At 38.8% G+C, this 23,502-nt stretch overlaps 1 protein-coding gene across 1 annotated transcript in view; it reads left to right on the forward strand.

Moving 5' to 3' along the window:
* PITPNC1 (phosphatidylinositol transfer protein cytoplasmic 1) overlaps positions 1 to 23,502 on the forward strand; it is a 674,601-nt gene that overhangs the window by 400,828 nt on the left and 250,271 nt on the right. Inside the window, exons 3-4 of the mRNA XM_053707933.1 lie at positions 9,446 to 9,534; positions 12,516 to 12,523. Of these exons, the coding sequence (XP_053563908.1) occupies positions 9,446 to 9,534; positions 12,516 to 12,523 (97 nt within the window). The remainder of the gene's footprint in view (positions 1 to 9,445; positions 9,535 to 12,515; positions 12,524 to 23,502) is intronic.

Below are 23,502 nucleotides of genomic sequence, written 5' to 3' on the forward strand. Positions count from 1 at the left end.
GCCCCCTGCAGATTCGCGGCTGCTAGCAGGGGGTTTCAATCAACCTGATTGTATAAGATCGCGTGGATTGCTGTCTGTCGCCTCAGAGCAGGCAGACGAGTTAAGGAGCAGCGGTCTTAAGACTGCTGCTTCTTAAAGGGACAGTCTACACCAGAATTTTTATTGTTTTAAAAGATAGACAATCCCTTTATTACCCATTCCCCAGGTTTGCATAACCAACACAGTTATAATAATATACTTTTAACCTCTGTGATTATCTTGTATCTAAGCCTCTGCAAACTGCCCCTTTATTTCAGTTCTTTTGACAGATTTGCAGTTTAGCCAATCAGTGCCTGCTCCCAGATAACTTCACGTGCACAAGCACAGTGTTATCTATATGAAATACGTGAACTAACACCCTCTAGTGGTGAAAAACTGTTCAAATGCATTCTGAAAAGAGGTGGCCTTCAAGGTCTAAGAAATTAGCATATGAACCTCCTAGGTTAAGCTTTCAACTAAGAATACCAAGAGAACAAAGCAAAATTGGTGATAAAAGTAAATTGGAAAATTGTTTAAAATGACATGCTCTATCTGAATCATGAAAGTTTATTTTGGCCTAGACTGTTCCTTTAACTCCTGTTTCCGGCGAGCCTGAAGGCTCCTATATGTGTAACCTTGTTATTTTATTATTATTATCTTTTACGTGTATAACACTGCCAAATTATGTTGCTGCAAACACTACTGCCATATAGTACTTAAAGGGACAGTCAACTTACGATAAGTAAGATAACACCTTTACCACCCATTCCCCAGCTTTGCAAAACCAACATTGTAAAATGAGTATACTTTATAACCTCTTCTAAAGTTTCTAAGCCCCTGCAGGCCACCTCTTGTCTCAGCTTTTTTTTTCACAGCCAGATAGTGCTAGTTCATGTGTGCCATATAGATAGCATTGTGCTCATTCCCTTGGAGTTATGCAACAGCCAGCACTAATTAGCTGAAATGCAAGTTTGTAAAAAGCACTGAGCTACAGTCTGCAGAGGCTTAGATACAAGGTAACCACAAAGGTAAAACGTTTATTAATATAACAGTGTTGGTGATGCAAAACTGGGGAATGGTTAATAAAGGGATTAGCTATCTTTTTAAGCATTAAAACATTTCAAGTAGACTGTCCCTTTAAGATCCCACAGTCTACCTAGGTATGCTCTTCAATAAAGGATAACAAGACCCCATACAGAGACAGACAGATATACAGATAGATAGTTAGATAGATAGATAGATGGATACATAGATAAAACGAATGATTTCAAGTAGACTGTCCCTTTAAGATCCCACAGTCTACCTAGGTATGCTCTTCAATAAAGGATAACAAGACCCCATACAGAGACAGACAGATATACAGATAGATAGATAGTTAGATAGATAGATGGATACATAGATAAAACGAATGATTTCAAGTAGACTGTCCCTTTAAGATCCCACAGTCTACCTAGGTATGCTCTTCAATAAAGGATAACAAGACCCCATACAGAGACAGACAGATATACAGATAGATAGATAGATAGATAGTTAGATAGATAGATAGATGGATACATAGATAAAACGAATGATTTCAGGTAGACTGTCCCTTTAAGATCCCACAGTCTACCTAGGTATGCTCTTCAATAAAGGATAACAAGACCCCATACAGAGACAGACAGATATACAGATAGATAGATAGATAGATAGATAGTTGGATACATAGATAAAACGAATGATTTGTGCATAATAAATTGATTTCTAACTCAAATTTTAGGATTAAATTACATGGACTGGAGGCATTTTGCTATCATGGGTAAAAAAAAAATATACACTATGTACCGCGATATTGATAACTGCAGAATCTCTGTAAATCTTCAAACTCAATCAAGGTGGGAAATGAGCAAAAATGCTGCAAATCTGTACATAGGAGATTAAAGATAAGCTCTGTTTAGGATAGACAACAATACTTGTGAATACAAATGATGTAATATATATGACAACATGTTTCTGCATGTAGCTGCATCAAATGTGATTGTATTTTATTTTATAAATGAAACAACTGTCATTTGGCTGATATTATGTTTATATTTAGCAATTCCTGAACATGATGAATCTAAAAGTGTCAATTGTCTCAGATGATGATTTAATCAATTCATAATAGAGAAATTACCAACCTATTAGGCAAACGCAGTGCACATCTAATCTATTTGTTCTGCTGGTATTTTTGCTTTCTATCTGAAAATGAAATGTACACTTCTATAGTTAGACTATGTAGCGGTATGTGAGAGCCTAAGCGTAAATCCTATTTTTATATGAGATATTGTTTATATATAAAGTCAGTATATTTATCTGTGAGGGTCTATATTTAAATGCATATGCAAACCTCTATAATATATTTTTATATTTACAAGTGTGACACGTGTGTTCTAAGTGTCTATAGTTCCCTGTATGTGTTTGTGTGTGACTATGCAGATCATTAAATTGATACATAGCTTTGACAAATTCATTTGAAAGGTAGGAGATACCAACAATACTGAAGAGCCTACAAAATTAGAAAATAACTATAATTGTATTAGCTATGGCTCCCAGAATTTGTCAAGCCCTAGACATATAGGACTTGATTCTATAAAGTTCTTTGGGCTGTTGAGATTCTATAAGAATGCTCGCCAGCCGTTCTACTTCCCTGGTGAAATTCTATAAAGCCACTTTTTACCCTGAAAACATGGAGTCTCTCTAAGGGGCGTATACTGCATTTTTGTATGGGGAGGAGATGCATACATTACAAAAGTACACAATAAAATTTGTCATTTAAAAATCTTGCAAAAGGAATAATTGAACCATTCACACAAAAACATTTTTTATTGTTAAGGTGCAACAAAAATTGTAACAAAATTGTTCACCAAAAATCATATTTGTATGTAAATTACACAGGAATAAATTGCATTAAATATGCAAAATAAATCGTAATTTAACTACACTGGATGTGGGGAAAAAGCAAGAAATTTATACTTGTAACAAATACAAACTTGTACAAAATACAAAGCATAATTGTTGTTTTTTTTGTAAAATGCGTTGAACATGGGCATTCCATGGGCGTGTATGACATTTTCTCTTAAATTCCAGCGTAATTTAAAAAACATTACATAACACTACAGATCTCACTGGTTTTTCTCGCAAATTGAAAAGTGGCGAGCTTTTATCAAACTACTTAAAAAACAAATTATTCTGAAAGGAAAACCTATGCATACGAAAGTCACAGCATATTTATACACTGAAAATGGCTTAATTTATTTTGTATTAGGTGTAATATTCAACTTTTAAAACACGCCGGTTTCTCCGTCTATACCTCTCCCCTTCATTGCAAACTTTTCCTTAACAGCGAGCTCTCATTATTTGTATCAGAGACATCTCGCCACTCACTGGGACAGCCCCTTTTTTAATAGAATTCCATGAGGGCTGCCCCTGTGAGTGTTGGTGTGGAAAACCATGCATAGAGCAGCAAATTTTATAGAATATGGTCCATACAGAGGCACAGATAGACAAACAATCATATTAAATATATGGCCAAAATATGTGGACATTTGACTATCACACCTATATGAATTTGTTGGACATCCCATTCCAAAACCATGGACATTTTTGCACTATTGCAGTAAAGTTATAATTAAACATAAACCATCTTGTAGTCAATTATTTGTAACTATCCAGCTCTTATATATTATCACTTCACTATATATTACACTAGTTTCTGATCAGTGCTTAAAGACACATAGAACTGAAGTGACACAAAGCTACCTTAGCTCCACTGTCTTAATAGCAAGCTGCAATGCTTCCTATGTTATCTTGGACTGCTAATGGCACTCTGAGGATAGGAGGTACATGGGAGGAGCTAGGCTACCATGGGTTAAATTATGGTAAACAAGAGGAGAGACGGTGGGGGCGGAGCTTGGCTGTGCTGGAGAATGGCCGCTACAGAGTAGAGCTCCTGAGCCAAACAGCCAGACCGACATACACAAATGCCATAACTTGGGCAATAACCATATAATACCACCTACTTGAACCTAGGGGAACCACATACACACTATATCAGCATATTATACGGGGCAATCCGTCCGATCTGCCAAAAACAGGAACGCTCACTTGGAGAGGACGCAGCAACCCTTTTCAGCTATATCTACAGCAGGACCGGATTAAAAGATAAGCCGATATAGTGACTTACACAACCTGCTTTGCGGGGGACTGAGGCCACAAAACTAGAGGAACGGTACTGCAACGACATCGGAGCCACTCACATCAGGCCGCAAGCCTCGCTAGTCGTAGCAGAGGTGACGTCTTTGCCAGGCCATTGCTGTCTAAAGGAGCATACGGACGGTAATGTAAATAAAAGGCTAAGATTGGAAACAATATTTAAGCTGCGTGTTGAACTCTGGGCAGATCAGGGACCACATCATTGAGAACCGGAGGATTTAGCAGCGACAGAGGAAAGAGCTTGGGCCTACGTGCTAGTGCTGCAGGGGGGGCGAGCTGTGTTATAGAGACAAAGAGTTTTTATTACAAGGCTAGAAACACTATATGACAGACTATAACACTAAATGTATAGACTGATTAAGGTGCTATATATATACTGGAGACACTAATAGGGGTAGGCAGGCACCCGTTATATAAGCCATAAAGTCATTTCTAAGGGTCATTATACACAGGACCTGAACAGAGGTGTCCTTTGAAGACAGATTGTATACAGGCACTCCAGAGCACATTGCCAGAACTACAGCATGGCGCAGAAAAAAACTGGCATAAATGAGAAGGGAACTAAGACCAGAAACATGAATCACTAAAAGGAAAACCTATGCATACGGAAGTCACAGCATATTTATACACTAAAAATCGCATAATTTATTTTGTATTAGGTGTAATATTCAACTTTTAAAACACGCCGGTTTCTCCGTCTGTACCTCTCCCCTTCATTGCAAACTTTTACTTAACAGCGAACTCTCATTATTTGTATCAGAGACATCTCGCCACTCACTGGGACAGACCCTTTTTTAATAGACCAAAATATGTGGACATTTGACTATCACACCTATATGAATTTGTTGAACATCCCATTCCAAAACCATGGACATTTTTGCACTATTGCAGTAAAGTTATAATGAAACATAAACCATCTTGTAGTCAATTATTTTTAACTGTCCAGCTCTTATATATTATCACTTCACTATATATTACACTAGTTTCTGATCAGTGCTTAAAGACACATAGAACTGAAGTGACACAAAGCTACCTTAGCTCCACTGTCTTAATAGCAACCTGCAATGCTTCCTACATTATCTTGGACTGCTAATGACACTCTGAGGATAGGAGGTACATGGGAGGAGCTAGGCTACCATGGGTTAAATTATGGTAAACAGGAGGAGAGACACAGCAAGCACTCAGTGCAGCTGATCTTACTGTATGATTATGCACAGCACTGGAACGGGTGAGGTGTTGGGGGCAAATGCATTTTTTACAGCAATTTTCATATTTTTGCATTGCGTGTAGGAAGTGGTGTATGTTTAAAATATGAAGATTACTGTCAGATAAAATAAAGCAAAGATGCAAATAATAAACAATTTACAGTAGTAGCCAAGTAATCCTCCCTCTTTTACAACAAATTAGCACAGCTCCTTACATAGTCTGGAGGAGCTGTTTGGAAATGTTTTTTTCTTCTGATTTGTGTAAGTTTAAACATTGATCACACAGAAGGTGCAGCAAGAAGTCCCTGCCTAGACCTGCTATGAGTCATCAAGCAGAGTATTTGCTGCACACAGAGCCTCACCGGCAGCTCCTCCCCATTAGCTTGTGTCACACATGCCCAGCTCATCTGTAACCCTCCAAATCTCCTGTAGGAGACATTTCAAGGGACATAAAACAAAATCCAGGGAATGTCCCTGGAAATCAGGGACTGTTTGCAACTATGATATAGAGCTTACAATTGTAAAAACAATTGCAAATTTACTTTTGTTATTCAACGTACCACTTTCTAAATGGTATCCTTTGTTTGAACTTATTTTTTCCATGAGAGCATACTGACATAGGCTCAGGTGCAAGTGTCTTGAGCACTGTTTGTATAAGATTCTTACAAACATGGCTGCCAACACTGCAGAAGACACGTGCACACTCCTGAACCTTCCTCAGTATCCTCTCATGAAATTAAATTAAACTTCAGCGAAGTAGACCAAGAGAAAAAAGGTACATTTGACTTTCATGTCCATTTAATATTGTAACCCTACAACAAAGATGGGACAAAATTCATTTTTTATTTATTTTTTCTCTATCTGAATATAGGAACTCTATCTATACGTTCTGGTTTTCTACCTAACTCAGCCTAACTAATTTAAAAATGCAGTACTCATGGGGGCCGATTTATCAAAGTCTGGCTGACATGATACGCTGTAGCGTATCATGTCCGCCAGACATCGCTGAATGCCGATAGCATACGCTGTCGGCATTTAACATTGCAAAAGCAGTTCTAGTGAACTGCTTGTGCAATGCCGCCGCTGCAGATTCAGGGCCAATCGGCCGCTAGCAGGAGGTGTCAATATACCCGATCTTATAGGATCGTAGGATTGATGTCCGCAGCCTCAGAGGCAGCGGACCAGTTTAGGAGCTGCGGTCTTAAGACCGCTGCTTCATAACTGCTGTTTCTGGCGAGCCTAAAGGCTCGCATGGAAACAGGGGCATCAGAGGCCATTCGGCCCTTGATAAATCAGCCCCATAGAATGGAAGCAAAAAAAGTAAAAAAAAAAAAAATAATAATAAAAAAAAGTATATATATATATATATATATATATATATATATATATATATATATATAGCTGAGTTTATAGTTTTCGTACTGCACACTTTAAACTATTGTAATATATGCCAAGGCCTTGATATAACTAACACAATATGTGTGTGTAAAAGCTGTTCCTCTAGTATATATCCAGTACATTGCTAAATTATGTTTTATGAAAAAGAACATCATTGGGGTATATGCATTTCTGTTGGATTTGCATGTGTCTATGGGCGAGCATATGGATTTGTGTTATGCATTTGTGTGCAAATGTATGTGTATGCATTTGTGTGCATATGTATGTGTATGCATTTGCGTACTTTTGTATTATGTTTGTGTATGTATATGTATTTCTGTATTTTTGCAAGTGTGTGTGTTTAGGTGCGTGTGTGTATGTGTACATGCATGCATTTGTTTGTGTATATATGTGTTTGTGTGTGTGTATGAATGTGTATGTGTTTGGGGGGATGCATGTATTTGTGTGTGTGTATGTATGTGTACCTGTTTATGTGGATGCATGTATATGTGTTCATGTGCATGTGAATGTATGTGTTCTTGTGTTTATATGTGTGTTTATACATGTGTTCATGTGTGTGTTCGCATGTGTGTTCATACGTATGTGTGTATGTATTTGTGGATGCATGCATGTGTGTCTTTTTATGTGTGTGAATGCATGCTTGTGATCATGATGTGTATGTGTGTGTGTGTGCATGCATTGGTGCATGTATGCAAGTGCTTGTGTGTGTGTATGCATGTGTATATGTGTGTGTATGCATGTGTATATGTGTGTGTGTGTGAGGATGTATATATGTGCATTTTTGCATGTGTATGTGTTTATATGTGTGTATGCATGTGTATGTGTTTATATGTGTATGCATGTGTATGTGTTCATGTGTGTGCATGCATGTGTATGTGTTTATATGTGTGTATGCATATGTATGTGTTTATATGTGTGTATGCATGTGTATGTGTTTATATGTGTGTATGCATGTGTATGTGTTTATTTGTGTGTATGCATGTGTATGTGTTTATATGTGTGTATGCATGTGTATGTGTTTATATGTGTATGCATGTGTATGTGTTTATATGTGTATGCATGTGTATGTGTTCATGTGTGTGCATGCATGTGTATGTGTTTATATGTGTGTATGCATGTGTATGTGTTTATTTGTGTGTATGCATGTGTATGTGTTTATATGTGTGTATGCATGTGTATGTGTTTATTTGTGTGTATGCATGTGTATGTGTTTATATGTGTGTATGCATGTGTATGTGTTTATATGTGTGTATGCATGTGTATGTGTTTATTTGTGTGTATGCATGTGTATGTGTTTATATGTGTGTATGCATGTGTATGTGTCCATGTGTGTGCATGCATTTGTAGGTGCGTGTGATGATTTGATTTAAGATATTTTTGTTGTTTACATTTTGAGTGGTGATTTGAGTTCTGAAGATCCTTACATGGCTGTCTAAAGTTTACAAGTGCTGGAGACACAGCACGTTTGAGAATATCCCTTTGTGAGCACAAGCTTATTAAATAGTAGATCATTTAGATCTTCTCACACAGGGATATCCTAAACATTGGTCCTTTCTGCAGCCTTTGAGAATAAATGATGGACAAGCCTGCTAGCGAAACATACTATTTAACATTTACTGTTGCATTGAAAGATGGTTCATTTATTGTCAAAATGTGTGTTTACATAGACTTAAAATGTGTGTTCCTTACTTAGGGTGACCATATTGCCGCTTTAAAAAGGGACACATATGAAAAATACATATGTCACGGTTCTTATACAGAACATTTCTTTAAAGGGACATGAAACCCAATTTGTTTCTTTCATGATTTAGAAAGTGTATGTAAATTTAAACAACTTTCCAAATTACTTCTATCATCTAATTTGCTTCATTCTCTTGATATCCTTTGCTGAAAAGCATATCTAGATAGGCTTAGCGGCTACTGATTAGTGGCTGCACATTGATGCCTTGTGTGATTGGCTCACCCATGTGCATTGCTATTTCTTCAGCAAAGGATATCTAAAGAATGAAGCAAATTTGATAATAGAAGTAAATTTGAATGTTGCTTAAAATTGTATTCTCTACCCAAATCATGAAAGACAATTCTTGGGTGTACTGTCCCTTTAAGCAGTCTTGACATATGTATTTTTCATATGTGTCCCTTTTTAAAGCGGCAATATGTTCACCCGACTTATATAATACCTCCATTAAAGGGACAGTAAAGTAAAAATGAAACATTCATGGTTCAGATAGAACTTGCAGTTTTAAACAACTTTCCAATTTACTTTTATTATCTAATTTGCTTCATTCTTTTGGTATTATTTGTTAAAGAATCAGCAATGCACTACTGGGAAATAAATGAATACATCTGGTGACCCAATAACATGTCATATATGTGCAGTCAAAAATCAACAGCTCCTGAGCCTACCTAGGTATTTTCAACAAAGGATACCAAGAGAACAAAACAAATTAGATAACAGAATTAAATTTTAAAGTTGTTTAAATCACATGCTCTATCTGAACCATGGGTTTCATGTCCCTTTAAAAGGTTAGGTATAATGTCACATCTCTCGCATGACACAGTTCCACCTTAAAACTGCATCTTCTGTTTTTCAGCAAACTTCCAAGCTGGGCTCGAGCTGTTGTCCCCAAAATCTTCTATGTAACGGAGAAAGCCTGGAACTACTATCCATACACTATCACAGGTGAGGTGTGATTAATAGGGCTCAAAGGCAATCTTCTGTGTCTTTCCAGGGATGTTCCACTGAGTTCTTACTGCCGCATGATAAATAAATACATTATTGTACAAGTGATTGTGTGTGACTAGTACGGTTAATGCCTCCTCAAAAGGTTTAAGTACACAGTTAAAGTCTTACTCAGGCAATACAATTTAACATTGGATTATTATATCCCTTATTTATGTATAAATTTTATACTGCGCTCACTGTGGCCTAAGCTGAAGTGACAGAGTTATAAAGTAGTAAAGTCTTATTATTCCCTGTTCAATCTGTGTATGGCTTTCACAAGCAGAGACTAGACAATTTCCAGGATCCATGAGTCCTAGAATTATACCTGACTCCTAATTTGGAAGCTTTTTCTAAATACTATATATCTATATACAGGTTCCCATGACTGGCTCCTTAGTTTGATACTAGTTCGAAAAGCCATGGGCTAGATAAAATCTTTTCACCTAATTCAGTTTGAGAGAAAGTGGTCTTTTGCCATAGGATACACCCAGATAATGCCTGCACATGATCCTACTGTAAATACCCTGTAGAGTTTACATGAGGGGCTCACAAAATGTGACACAAACCATATATTAAAATAACAAGGAAGTGAATAATTCCATTTCAACATTTATACTTCTTACCTAACTTCTAACATTTATTGAAAGTAACCCACTGGTCTTTTTGGTTATATCTCTGGTCACATTTAAAGGGACATAATACTCATATGCTAAATCACTTGAAAGTGATGCAACATTACTGTAAAAAGCTGACAAGAAAATATCACCTGAGAATATCAATGTAAAAAGGAAGATATTTCACTTCAAAATTTCTTTAGCTTACCAGCGTAAGTGCTGTGTAAACAGTTATACTCCCGCTGCTGCCCAGCTGCAAGTTGAAAAAACAAACAAAAAAAACCACATGCCACATGACAGATGCACACTCCCTAGAATGTCCTAGGACAAGTATTCTGACTGGCTTCTTAAAGTCTCTTTACAGTGGGGCGTGAATACTTAGGAAATTTGAAGTAAAATATCTTACTTTTTTACATAGAGATGTTCAGGTGATATTTTCTTGTCAGCTTTTTACTGCTAGGCTGCATCAGTTTCAATTGCGTCAACATTTGAGTATCTTGTCCCTTTAACTCCTTGTCTTCCGAGAGAGAAGCTGCTGTGCAATATTTTACAGTTGTCTCTGACAGCCAAGCCTTTATCTATATTTAGAATCTCATTTTTGCTAAGAATTTTAAAGGGATATGCAAGCCAAAATTTTTCTTTCATGACTCAGGTAGAGCATGCAAGTATAAACAATGTTCTTATTTACTTCCATGATCAATTTTTCTTCTTTATCTTTTGTTGAAAAGCAGAGATGTATGCATAGGAGCCGGCCCATTTCTTGAGCAATATATCGCAGCAGTTCTGTAAGAATGTTATACATTTGCAAGAACACTAGAGGGCAGCACTATTTCCTGTCACATAGTGCTCCAGATGCCTACCTAGGTATCTCTTCAACACAGAATATCATGGTAATGAAGCAAATTTCATAATAAAAGTGATTTGGAAACTTTTAAAAAATTGTTTGCTCTGTCTGAATCACAAAAGAAAATCTTTGGGTTTCACATTCCTTTAGTGTAATAATAGTAAAATCGAAGAAGCCTGGTCAGTTGCATAGCTAAATAGCATTTCCCAGCTCTTAAAATGACAATCTAGTGCATTAAGAAAATGCCTTATTGGGTTAAATACATAGGTAATAGTGATCCTGTGGTGGCTAGATAGGTATGCTTCTCCTAATTGGCCCACCAGCTATGTCTTGCATTGACATAATTACTAGTAAGCATTTGTGCAAAGATAAAATGATTTAGCATTCTTTATTGCATTAAAATATTCCTTTAAATGTTATAATTGCTATCTATATCTTTTCAATCTCATTACAAGTGTAATAAATTCAGAGATTCTGTGAAAGAAAAATAATTTCTTATGGTAATTGATTTATTGTCCTTTTTCGTTTTTAACCCTTAACGTTAACAAAATGTTGAAATGATCACGTTCTGTTCCTGCCTCTGTCCTCATCTGGAACCTGAAATCTTATAGTATTATAAAGATTTAACCCCCACTGCTGCTACGTCCTCCCCGTGAGAATCAGCCATCTTTAGCCACTTGGCGTTTTTGTCAAAGCTCAATGCCTGGCTATAAATGAACCTAAGCAGAGCCATCGGAGTGCTGTTATTCAACAGAGCGGGCAGTGTAACTTCTGATTGGCTGTAGTGCCCATTTATTGTTGACATATTGGTTTCTCTGTACAGTCAAAATGGTTCACTAGATGGATAGAGAAATGGGGTATGTAAGCACATACCATATAGAATATTAAAGTGCCATAAAACATCTGTGCATATTCTAAAAGGGCTAATTAAGTAAAAATTGTTTGCCAAAAAAATATAATTTAAAAATTGCTGGCAAGTTTTTTAAAATCATTTTCAAAAATAAGCAAAATTACTTGCATAGCTGTGCTTTCTGGAGTAGACCGATCCACCCCCCTTATCAGTGTTTAACATCAGAAACACAGGCATTGTATTTTAACTGAGTTCACAACAGCTTATTAGCTTCTAGGCATGCTCCAGCAGATAATAACTGATAAAGCCTTCTACCATATCAATGGTGGATATAGATGCAGCCATAAAAGGAATTGTGTGAGGGGAGTTAGAGCAGGTGCAATTTGGACACTTAAAAGAAAGGGTTAATGGCGAGGCACTGCAGTATAAATTTGCAGGTAAAGTAATTAAAGTACATATTATATTTTCTCTTTATCCCAACTTGTTTTATGCCCCTTTAAATAGATTTGTTTTGTATGTTTGCAATACCTTACAGATATCTGTTATATTTGCATTGTTTTAATACTCATGATGGCTCTAATAATTTGTATTTTATTTTCTCTTTTTCCATTTGGTGCTCCTCTGCAAGCAGAATACACAGTAAGTTTTTGTTTTATTTAACGTTTATTGTTTTGTTTTTTATTGAGTTTAAACAATCAAAAAATGCAAACATAGAACGCACATTTACCGTAAATGTTATTAGTTCCAAATAAAGGATATAAAATTATATTTTTGACATACAATATATATATTATTGCTCAGCAGAGTGCTAAAAGATTATTCACAACATACCTATGTAGTAGATCTAGTCCATCCTATACAATAAACAAGTACAAGTGAAAGGCATACAAATAGGATTGCAATCTAAATAAAACATATAATAATACCGCATGTAATAAAGAAAGACATTATGCTAAAGGTTTCTTATTATAGGAATTCTAAGAAACGCTAAATTGGGGTTTAATTTTGGTAACTGATTGGGAGTTGTGGAATACAGAATTTAAATAACAGTATACTTTTTAGATTAGGAATCAAAAGTTAGACGATAATCAACATTAAATTGAGATAGAAATAAGATAGCCACAACCAAATGATGTAAGTTCATAGTGAAGAAGAAACCTCTAAATAACCGTCTCTATGTAACTATCGGCATTAGTAATATAAGACAACTATAAATAACAGTGCTTATATAGCTAACACGTTAATTGTTTCAGTAAAGGGAGAATGATGTGTGTACAAATTTGTGTTGTATAAATAGACATTTTGCTCTTAAAATGTCACTAAAGCAAGATTTATATAGATCATGTTTCACAAGTCAGAATAGTGTGGTGTTGGAGAGGCAATGAGGCTTGCTGGAACCAACAAACTGGGAAGCGAGCATTAAAGGGATATTAAGCATTCTCTGCAGCTCCCTCTTTCACTGCAGGTATCTGAAGGAGAGTTAATGCACATGTGCAACGATGTATTGGCACCGGAATGCAGCGCAGGCTAGATTTCAGTATGGCAGCATCCATGACTAGTGGGAGGCGGGGAATAACCACAATGTGATGCTTAGAAATTGAATTTAGTGTTGAATGTCCCTTTAAGGAGCATGTATATGTATTTAGAGTGATAACAGTAACATATATTTGCACAGAGTTTTTATATATATATATATATATATATATATATATACACATACATATACAGTATATATACAGTGTATATATACAGTGTATATATATATATATATATATATATATCTAGCCCTATGGTTCATCTTATTCTCGGACTTTACTTTCTTGAGTCCCTGATTTATATTCTCTGTCTCCAAAAAATATATTTGAAGAATGTTTTAGTGTTATTATTCCGTCTGTTATTTTACTTAACTGAATATGGAGCATAAAGGAACTGTCCCCATTAATTTGAATTTAGATTCTTTAGAGGGTAGATCTTCTGATTACCCAGTTATTCCATTTAAGTGTATTTTTTGCAAGCTGACCATTATTATCCGTCAGCTCAGCTTTGCAATTCCTCTACGGATCACTTAATGCATGATAATCAGTCAAATGCCGCAATTGCCTCTAATAAAATCTGTCCTCCTCCGTTTCTACTGTACAAGGGAGTTCTTCAAATTTTTGCTCCAGGATTTAAAGTTGTTGTGCGCTCATCTGTTTCAAAGATGTTGGCAGCCATGCTGCCTCCATGTAAGTGTAACAAGCAACCAGCTGCTAGTTTATCTAGCCATTCTGAATCTCTAAAGATCAGATCTGATTAACAATTACTTTCAGACTCAAACCTCAGATCTGTCTTCTTAAGGTGAAGTACTTTCTGATGATCTGGAGTCAGTTACTGATCAGGATACAGAATCCTCCTCTTTTATGTTTAAAGGAATATTATACGCCCACAAAATATAGGATATTTAAATAAAGCAACAAAAGAAGATAACGTTTGTAATTGACATGCATTGGCAATTTTGCTGCTAAAGCTTGTAAAACTCATGATAAACCTTGGAGGGATTTCACTAACTAAGAATACGTACGTAATACACACAGCTAGACAGCAAGGCTTTTTTTAACCGTACTCCCTAGCTTGTGTCCTTACAAGCCAGCCCTCATCTGTGTAATTGCTAATGCATGTCAATTACAATCCCCTCACCTAGCACCCTTTCTCTCCCTGACTGCTCCACGGCATTCTGTAGATACAAGCTGAATATTTCACAAATAGCTCTGTGAAATATGATCCTGTAATGTTTTACAGAGTGACAGAGGCTGGATCGCCTGAAACCTTCAGTAGGCAGATCCGCTACTAACATCTTATACAATGTTTATTTCATAGAGCTTTGAGTGTGTTCTTCATGTCAGGTGCCCTAAACACTGAGGAGGGGAGGGGGGTAAGATTCCACCACATTTTTACTGAGCAGGAAAACCCAAGTGTGTAAAAGGTTTTAGGTTAGACAGTGGGGATATAACTCACGTTCATCTTTTACACTCTCTAACAAGTTCGAAGTCTGCAGTCTCTAATTAAGCAGTGAGCGGCTGCGATTTCGCATTTTATGCTGCTTTGGGGGGAGTGTTTGTTATGCTTCACATACACAGACCGCACAGGCTATCTCCAGCATGAGAAATCCGGTGTTCTATATGCTTTTCATACCCGATAGCCTGTGCGGTCTGTGTATGTGAAGCATTACAAACACTCCCCCCAAAGCAGCATAATAATGTGGAATCTCAGTCGCTCAGACCTGTATATTATACACCTTTGAACTTTTCCCAGTCAAACACTTTCATCATATACCATATCACTTTAAAACAATGTGAACAACACTTAGAAATTGTTGAAATAATTTTGTTTTTCACTCAGTATGCTTTATTTATACAGTATATATATATATATATATATATATATATATATATATCCATATAGAGATATAGAGCTCTAGAAATATATATTTCTTTCCAAAGGCAGGGACAGTCCACAACTTCATTCATTACAGTTGGGAATACAGGAGGAGGCAAAGACACCCCAGCCAAAGGCCATAAATATCCCTCCCACTTCCCCTATCCCCCACAGTCATTCTTTGCCTTTCATCACTATAGGAGGATGGCATAGAAGTGTTTAGTCCATTAATGGGTATGTTCCCTTCAAGTGTGGACTGAGGTGTTGAGTAACCATGTAATTCTCTCAGTGAGAGTTGTGGTGAACGCTGGCTCTAGATGTTGCAGGGAATGAACTCTGACCACTATCTCGACTTAAAGCTATCATCTCCTGGGAAATCAGTGTTATCGTTTTACACTATTTTCTCCTTATCTTCAGATCCTTGTCAGATGTGTTTGGTGAGACTGTCAGACCTTGAGGCACTGTGTCTGCTCTACAGCTTTGATCCTGGAGGGTAAGTCCTTTATATTACTTTGAGGGATTATGCCTAGTAGGACCAGATACGGGTCGAGATCGAGGGATCCTCAAGCGGAATTGGTGGATGCATTTGCGGTTCCATGGAGGTTCAATCTCATATATCGTTTTCTTCCATTGGCCCTTCTTTCTCGAGTAGTGGCTTGCATCAAGCAGGAGCAGGCTCTGGTGATACTAATAGCTCCTTCGTGGCCATGAAGGACTTGGTTTGCGGACTGAATAAGAATGTCCTCCTCCTCTCCGTGGAGGTTACCTTGTCGCGTGGACCTTCTGACTCAGGGTCCTTTCCTACATCAAAATCTCGATTCTCTGAGACTGACTGCGTTGAAATTGAACGTTTAGCCTTATCCAAGAGAGGTTTTTCAGATAGAGTGATAGACACTTTAATCCAGGCTTGCAAGCCAGTCGCTCGCTGTATTTACCACAAGGTATGGCGTACTTACCTTCACTGGTTTGAGAAACGCAGTCTTCCATGGAACAAAGTGAAGGTTACCCAATTTCTATCCTTTCTCCAAAAGGGTTTGGAAAAGGGTTTATCCACCAGTTCTCTGAAGGGTCAGATCTCGGCCCTGTTGGTCTTACTGCACAAGAGATTAGCGGATCTTCCAGTCGTACAGTCTTTTGTTCAGGCTCTGGCTAGGATCAGGCCTGTGTTTAAACCTGTTGCTCCTCCTTGGAACCTCAACCTTGTTCTTCGTGTTTTGCAGCAGGCTCCGTTTGAGCCTATGCATTCTGTTGACCTTAAGCTTCTATCATGGAAGGTATTGTTTTCTCCTGTTAAGTGTGATCAGTCCACGGGTCATCATTACTTCTGGGATATTAACTCCTCCCCAACAGGAAGTGCAAGAGGATCACCTAGCAGAGCTGCTATATAGCTCCTCCCCTCTACGTCACACCCAGTCATTCTCTTGCACCCAACTAATAGATAGGATGTGTGAGAGGACTGTGGTGATTTTACTTAGTTTTTATAACTTCAATCAAAAGTTTGTTATTTTAAAACAGCACCGGAGTGTGTTGTTCCTTCTCAGGGAGAATTTGAAGAAGAGTCTACCTGAGTTTTTCTGTATGATTTTAACCGGAGTAGTTAAGATCATGTTGCTGTTCTCGGCCATCTGAGGAGTGAGGTAAACTTCAGATCAGGGGACAGCGGGCAGGTTCACAGGTATGTAGCAGCATATTATTTTCTGAGAATGGAATTGACTAGAAAATACTGCAAATACCTATATAAAGTAAGTTCAGCCTTAAATGCAGTAGTAGCAACTGGTATCAGGCTGTCATGTATGTATATTTTCACTTCAGTATTCTGGGGAATAGCATTTCACTGAAATAATACTGTTTACATAAAGCTTTAGCCTATTTTGCAGTAAAAACGGCTTGCAGCAGGCTTTTTATGACAAATACATTTATTGATGTTAAACGTTTTTTGCTGGCATGTGAAATCGTTTATATTTCTGAGGTACTGGGTGAAAACTTATTTGGGCATTAGTTTTATCCACTTGGCGGGCATTTTGTTTGATTTATGACAGTTTACTGATCTCCCTCACTGTTGTGTGTGAGGGGGAGGGGCTGAATTTGGCGCTTTTACTACGCATCAAAAATTCAGTCACAAGTCTGTTCTTCTTCCCTGCATGATCCGGTTCGTCTCTACAGAGCTCAGGGGTCTTCAAAAGTTATTTTGAGGGAGGTAATCACTCACAGCAGACCTGTGAGATTGTGTTTGACTGTGATAAAAAACGTTACATTCTGTACTTTTTTTCTGCTATTAAAGGGCTAGTTATCCATTACTAATGGGAGCAATCCTTTGCTAAAATTGTATTTTTACTGAGAAAAAAGTTTGTTTTCATAAAATTATCTGTTTTATTGTACTCAACTGTCATATCTTTCTGTGCTTCTTAAAGGCACAGTGTGTTTTTTTTTTTTTTTTCTCATACTATATATAAAAGTGAATTGAAAAGTATTTCCAAGTTTGCTGGTTATTTGCTAGTGTGTTAAACATGTCTGACTCAGAGGAATATCTCTGTGCTATATGTGCTAAAGCCAAAGTGGAGCCCAATAGAAATTTATGTACTAATTGTATTGATGCTACTTTAAATAAAAGTCAATTTGTACAAATTGAACAGCTTTCACCAGACAACGAGAGGAAAGTTATGCCGACTAACTCCCCTCACGTGTCAGTACCTGCATCTCCCGCTCGGGAGGTGCGTGATATGGTAACGCCGAGTACTTCAGGGCGGCCATTACAAATCACATTGCAGGACATGGCTAATGTTATGACTGAAGTTTTGTCTAAATTACCAGAACTTAGAGGGAAGCGTGATCACTCTGGGATGAGAACAGAGTGCGCTGATAATAATAGGGCCATGTCAGATACTGCGTCACAGTATGCAGAACATGAGGACGGAGAGCTTCAATCTGCAGGTGACGGTTCTGATCCCATTAGAGTGGATTCAGACATTTCTAATTTTAAGTTTAAGCTTGAAAACCTCCGCGTACTGTTAGGGGAGGTATTAGCGGCTCTGAATGATTGTAACACCGTTGCAATTCCAGAGAAATTATGTAGGCTGGATAGATACTATGCGGTACCGGTGAGTACTGACGTATTTCCTATACCTAAGAGGCTTACAGAGATAATTACTAAGGAGTGGGATAGGCCCGGTGTGCCCTTTCCCCCCCCTCCTGTATTTAGAAAAATGTTTCCAATAGACGCCACCACACGGGACTTATGGCAGACGATCCCTAAGGTGGAGGGAGCGGTTTCGACGCTGGCTAAGCGTACCACTATCCCGGTGGAGGATAGCTGTGCTTTTTCTGATCCAATGGATAAAAAATTAGAAGGTTACCTTAAAGGATTACTTTCCATTATAATTTTTAAGCCAAACAACTAACATATTAAAGTTAATAAATATTAATTAAAACCTACTGACCTATATTTTCTCCAAAACAAAGTTTCATAACGTTCTAAAAGTTATATCTTTTATTCGCCGATGATGTCACGTTATCCTGCCCACTATTTTCAGCACTGCATGTTGAAAATACTTAAACCAATGAAATTGTGTTTAAAGCGCCATTTTGAAACCTAGGTATTGTAAACGGATTGGTACAGAGCAAAGGATACCCGCAGAGTGGGTGTGGAAAACAATTAAATTTGCAGATAAGATTTCTGATATACGGTAGAGATATGTTAATGAAATGCTATTGATAAAAAGCGTATTTGGGGTAGTTAGTTAGTAACAGGCATAGAAAATATTTACTTACAGTGGCCCTTTAAGAAAATGTTTGTTCAACAAGGTTTTATATTGCAACCTCTTGCATGTATTGCGTCTGTCACGGCCGCATCAGCCTTTTGGTCCGAGTCCCTGGAAGAGACTCTTGACTCAATAACTATAGAGGAAATTTCAAACAAGCTTAAAACACTTAAGCTAGCTAATTCATTTGTTTCAGATGCCGTTGTACATTTAACTAAACTTACGGCTAAGAATTCCGGATTCGCCATTCAGGCACGCAGAGCACTGTGGCTAAAATCCTGGTCAGCTGATGTTACTTCTAAATCTAAGTTACTCAACATACCTTTCAAAGGGCAGACCTTATTCGGGCCCGGTTTGAAGGAAATTATCGCTGACATTACAGGAGGTAAAGGCCACGCCCTGCCTCAAGACAGAGCCAAGCCCAAGGCTAGACAGTCTAATTTTCGTTCCTTTCGTAATTTCAAGACAGGAGCAGCATCAACTTCCTCTGCACCAAAACAGGAAGGAGCTGTTGCTCGCTACAGACAAGGCTGGAGACCTAACCAGTCCTGGAACAAGGGCAAGCAGGCCAGAAAACCTGCTGCTGCCCCTAAGACAGCATGAATTGAGGGCCCCCGATCCGGGAACGGATCTAGTGGGGGGCAGACTTTCTCTCTTCGCCCAGGCTTGGGCAAGAGATGTCCAGGATACCTGGGCGTTAGAGATCATATCTCAGGGATATCTTCTGGACTTCAAATCCTCTCCCCCAAAAGGGAGATTCCATCTGTCAAGGTTGTCAACAAACCAAATAAAGAAAGAGGCGTTTCTACGCTTTGTACAAGATCTTTTACTAATGGGAGTGATCCATCCGGTTCCGCGGTCGGAACACGGACAGGGGTTTTACTCAAATCTGTTTGTGGTTCCCAAGAAAGAAGGAACCTTCAGGCCAATCTTGGATTTAAAGATCCTAAACAAATTCCTAAGAGTTCCATCGTTCAAAATGGAAACTATTCGGACAATCCTACCCATGATCCAAAAGGGTCAGTACATGACCACGGTGGATTTAAAGGATGCTTACCTTCACATACCGATTCACAGAGATCATTTCCGGTATCTAAGGTTTGCCTTCCTAGACAGGCATTACCAGTTTGTAGCTCTTCCATTCGGGTTGGCTACGGCTCCAAGAATCTTCACAAAGGTTCTGGGGGCTCTTCTGGCGGTGCTAAGACCGCGAGGAATCTCGGTAGCTCCATACCTAGATGACATTCTGATTCAAGCTTCAAGCTTTCAAACTGCCAAGTCTCATACAGAGTTTGTACTGGCATTTCTAAGATCGCATGGGTGGAAGGTAAACGAAAAGAAGAGTTCTCTCGTTCCACTCACAACAGTTCCCTTCTTGGGGACTCTTATAGATTCTGTAGAAATGAAGATTTACCTGACAGAAGACAGGTTAACAAAACTTCAAAACGCCTGCCGTGTCCTTCATTCCATTCAACACCCGTCAGTGGCTCAATGTATGGAGGTGATCGGCTTAATGGTAGCGGCAATGGACATAGTCCCCTTTGCACGCCTACACCTCAGACCGCTGCAATTATGCATGCTAAGTCAGTGGAATGGGGATTACTCAGATTTGTCCCCCACTCTGAATCTGGATCAAGAGACCAGAAATTCTCTTCTGTGGTGGCTTTCTCGGCCACATCTGTCCAAGGGGATGCCATTCAGCAGGCCAAATTGGACAATTGTAACAACAGACGCCAGCCTGTTAGGTTGGGGCGCTGTCTGGAATTCCCTGAAGGCTCAGGGATCATGGACTCAGGAGGAGAGTCTCCTGCCAATAAACATTCTGGAATTGAGAGCAGTTCTCAATGCCCTTCTGGCTTGGCCCCAGTTAACAACTCGGGGGTTCATCAGATTTCAGTCGGACAACATCACGACTGTAGCTTACATCAACCATCAAGGAGGAACAAGAAGCTCCCTAGCGATGATGGAAGTATCAAAGATAATTCGTTGGGCAGAGTCTCACTCTTGCCATCTCTCAGCAATCCACATTCCGGGAGTGGAGAACTGGGAGGCGGATTTCCTAAGTCGTCAGACTTTTCATCCGGGGGAGTGGGAACTTCATCCGGAGGTCTTTGCCCAAATACTTCGACGTTGGGGCAAACCAGAGATAGATCTCATGGCGTCTCGACAGAACGCCAAGCTTCCTCGTTACGGATCCAGATCCAGGGATCCGGGAGCGGCCCTAGTAGATGCTTTGACAGCACCTTGGACCTTCGGGAGAGCTTATGTGTTTCCACCCTTTCCGATGCTTCCTCGATTGATCGCCAGAATCAAACAGGAGAGAGCATCAATAATTCTAATAGCGCCTGCGTGGCCTCGCAGGACCTGGTATGCAGATCTAGTGGACATGTCATCCTGTCCACCTTGGTCTCTGCCTCTGAGACAGGACCTTCTGATTCAGGGTCCCTTCAAACATCAAAATCTAATTTCTCTGAAGCTGACTGCCTGGAGATTGAACGCTTGATTTTATCAAAACGTGGATTCTCGGAGTCAGTAATTGATACCCTGATACAGGCTAGGAAGCCTGTTACCAGAAAGATTTATCATAAAATATGGCGTAAATACCTATATTGGTGCGAATCCAAAGGTTACTCTTGGAGTAAGGTTAGGATTCCTAGGATATTGTCTTTTCTACAAGAGGGTTTAGAAAAGGGCTTATCCGCTAGTTCTTTAAAGGGACAGATCTCAGCTCTGTCCATTTTGTTACACAAACGTCTGTCAGAAGTTCCAGACGTCCAGGCTTTTTGTCAGGCTTTGGCCAGGATTAAGCCTGTGTTTAAAAATGTTGCTCCGCCATGGAGTTTAAACCTTGTTCTTAACGTTTTACAGGGCGTTCCGTTTGAACCCCTTCATTCCGTTGATATAAAATTGTTATCTTGGAAAGTTCTATTTTTAATGGCTATTTCCTCGGCTCGAAGAGTCTCTGAGTTATCAGCCTTACATTGTGATTCTCCTTATCTGATTTTTCACTCGGATAAGGTAGTTCTGCGTACTAAACCTGGGTTCTTACCTAAGGTAGTCACTAACAGGAATATCAATCAGGAGATTGTTGTTCCATCCTTGTGTCCTAATCCTTCCTCAAAGAAGGAACGACTTCTGCACAATCTAGATGTAGTTCGTGCCCTAAAATTTTATTTACAGGCAACTAAAGATTTTCGACAAACTTCTTCACTGTTTGTCGTTTACTCTGGTCAGAGGAGAGGTCAAAAAGCTTCGGCTACCTCTCTCTCTTTTTGGCTTCGTAGCATAATACGTTTAGCCTATGAGACTGCTGGACAGCAGCCTCCTGAAAGAATTACAGCTCATTCCACTAGAGCTGTGGCTTCCACTTGGGCCTTTAAGAATGAGGCCTCTGTTGAACAGATTTGCAAGGCTGCAACTTGGTCTTCGCTTCATACTTTTTCCAAATTTTACAAATTTGACACTTTTGCTTCTTCGGAGGCTATTTTTGGGAGAAAGGTTCTTCAGGCAGTGGTTCCTTCTGTATAAAAATCCTGCCTATCCCTCCCGTCATCCGTGTACTTTTGCTTTGGTATTGGTATCCCAGAAGTAATGATGACCCGTGGACTGATCACACTTAACAGGAGAAAACATAATTTATGCTTACCTGATAAATTCCTTTCTCCTGTAGTGTGATCAGTCCACGGCCCGCCCTGTTTTTTATGGCAGGTCTAAATTTTTAAATTATACTCCAGTCACCACTGCACCCTTTAGCTTCTCCTTTCTTGTTGGTTCTTGGTCGAATGACTGGGTGTGACGTAGAGGGGAGGAGCTATATAGCAGCTCTGCTGGGTGATCCTCTTGCACTTCCTGTTGGGGAGGAGTTAATATCCCAGAAGTAATGATGACCCGTGGACTGATCACACTACAGGAGAAAGGAATTTATCAGGTAAGCATAAATTATGTTTTTGTTGGCTATCGCCTCAGCTCACAGAGTCTCTGAGATTTCTGCTTTACAGTGTGATCTGCCTTACCTTATTTTCCATGCTGATAAGGCGGTTTTACGTACTAAGTTAGGTTTCTTACCTAAGGTACTCTCGAATCTCAACATCACACCGCCCGTAATATTGTTTATGCGGCTTCCCTGTTACTTTTTCTTCTGGCACCTCTATACCCTAATGTTTCTCTTGCTTTTCTTTGTTCCCTCGGCCGAATGACTGGGGAGATAAGGGAAGTGGGAGGGAAATTTATGGCCTTTGGCTGGGGTGTCTTTGCCTCCTCCTGGTGGCCAGGTGTTGATATTCCCAACAGTAATGAATAAAGTCATGGACTCTCCCTGCCAGGAAAGAAAGGAATTTATCTGGTAAGCATAAATTTTGTTTTTAAAAATATATATATATAAAATATTTCTTAACGCACCTTCAGCTTTAGCGCACCTTTGGGTGAGCGCTCAAGCCAAAGCCAGAA

Source organism: Bombina bombina, chromosome 1, assembly GCF_027579735.1.
Source record: "Bombina bombina isolate aBomBom1 chromosome 1, aBomBom1.pri, whole genome shotgun sequence".
In the NCBI taxonomy this organism is placed as follows: domain Eukaryota; kingdom Metazoa; phylum Chordata; class Amphibia; order Anura; family Bombinatoridae; genus Bombina; species Bombina bombina.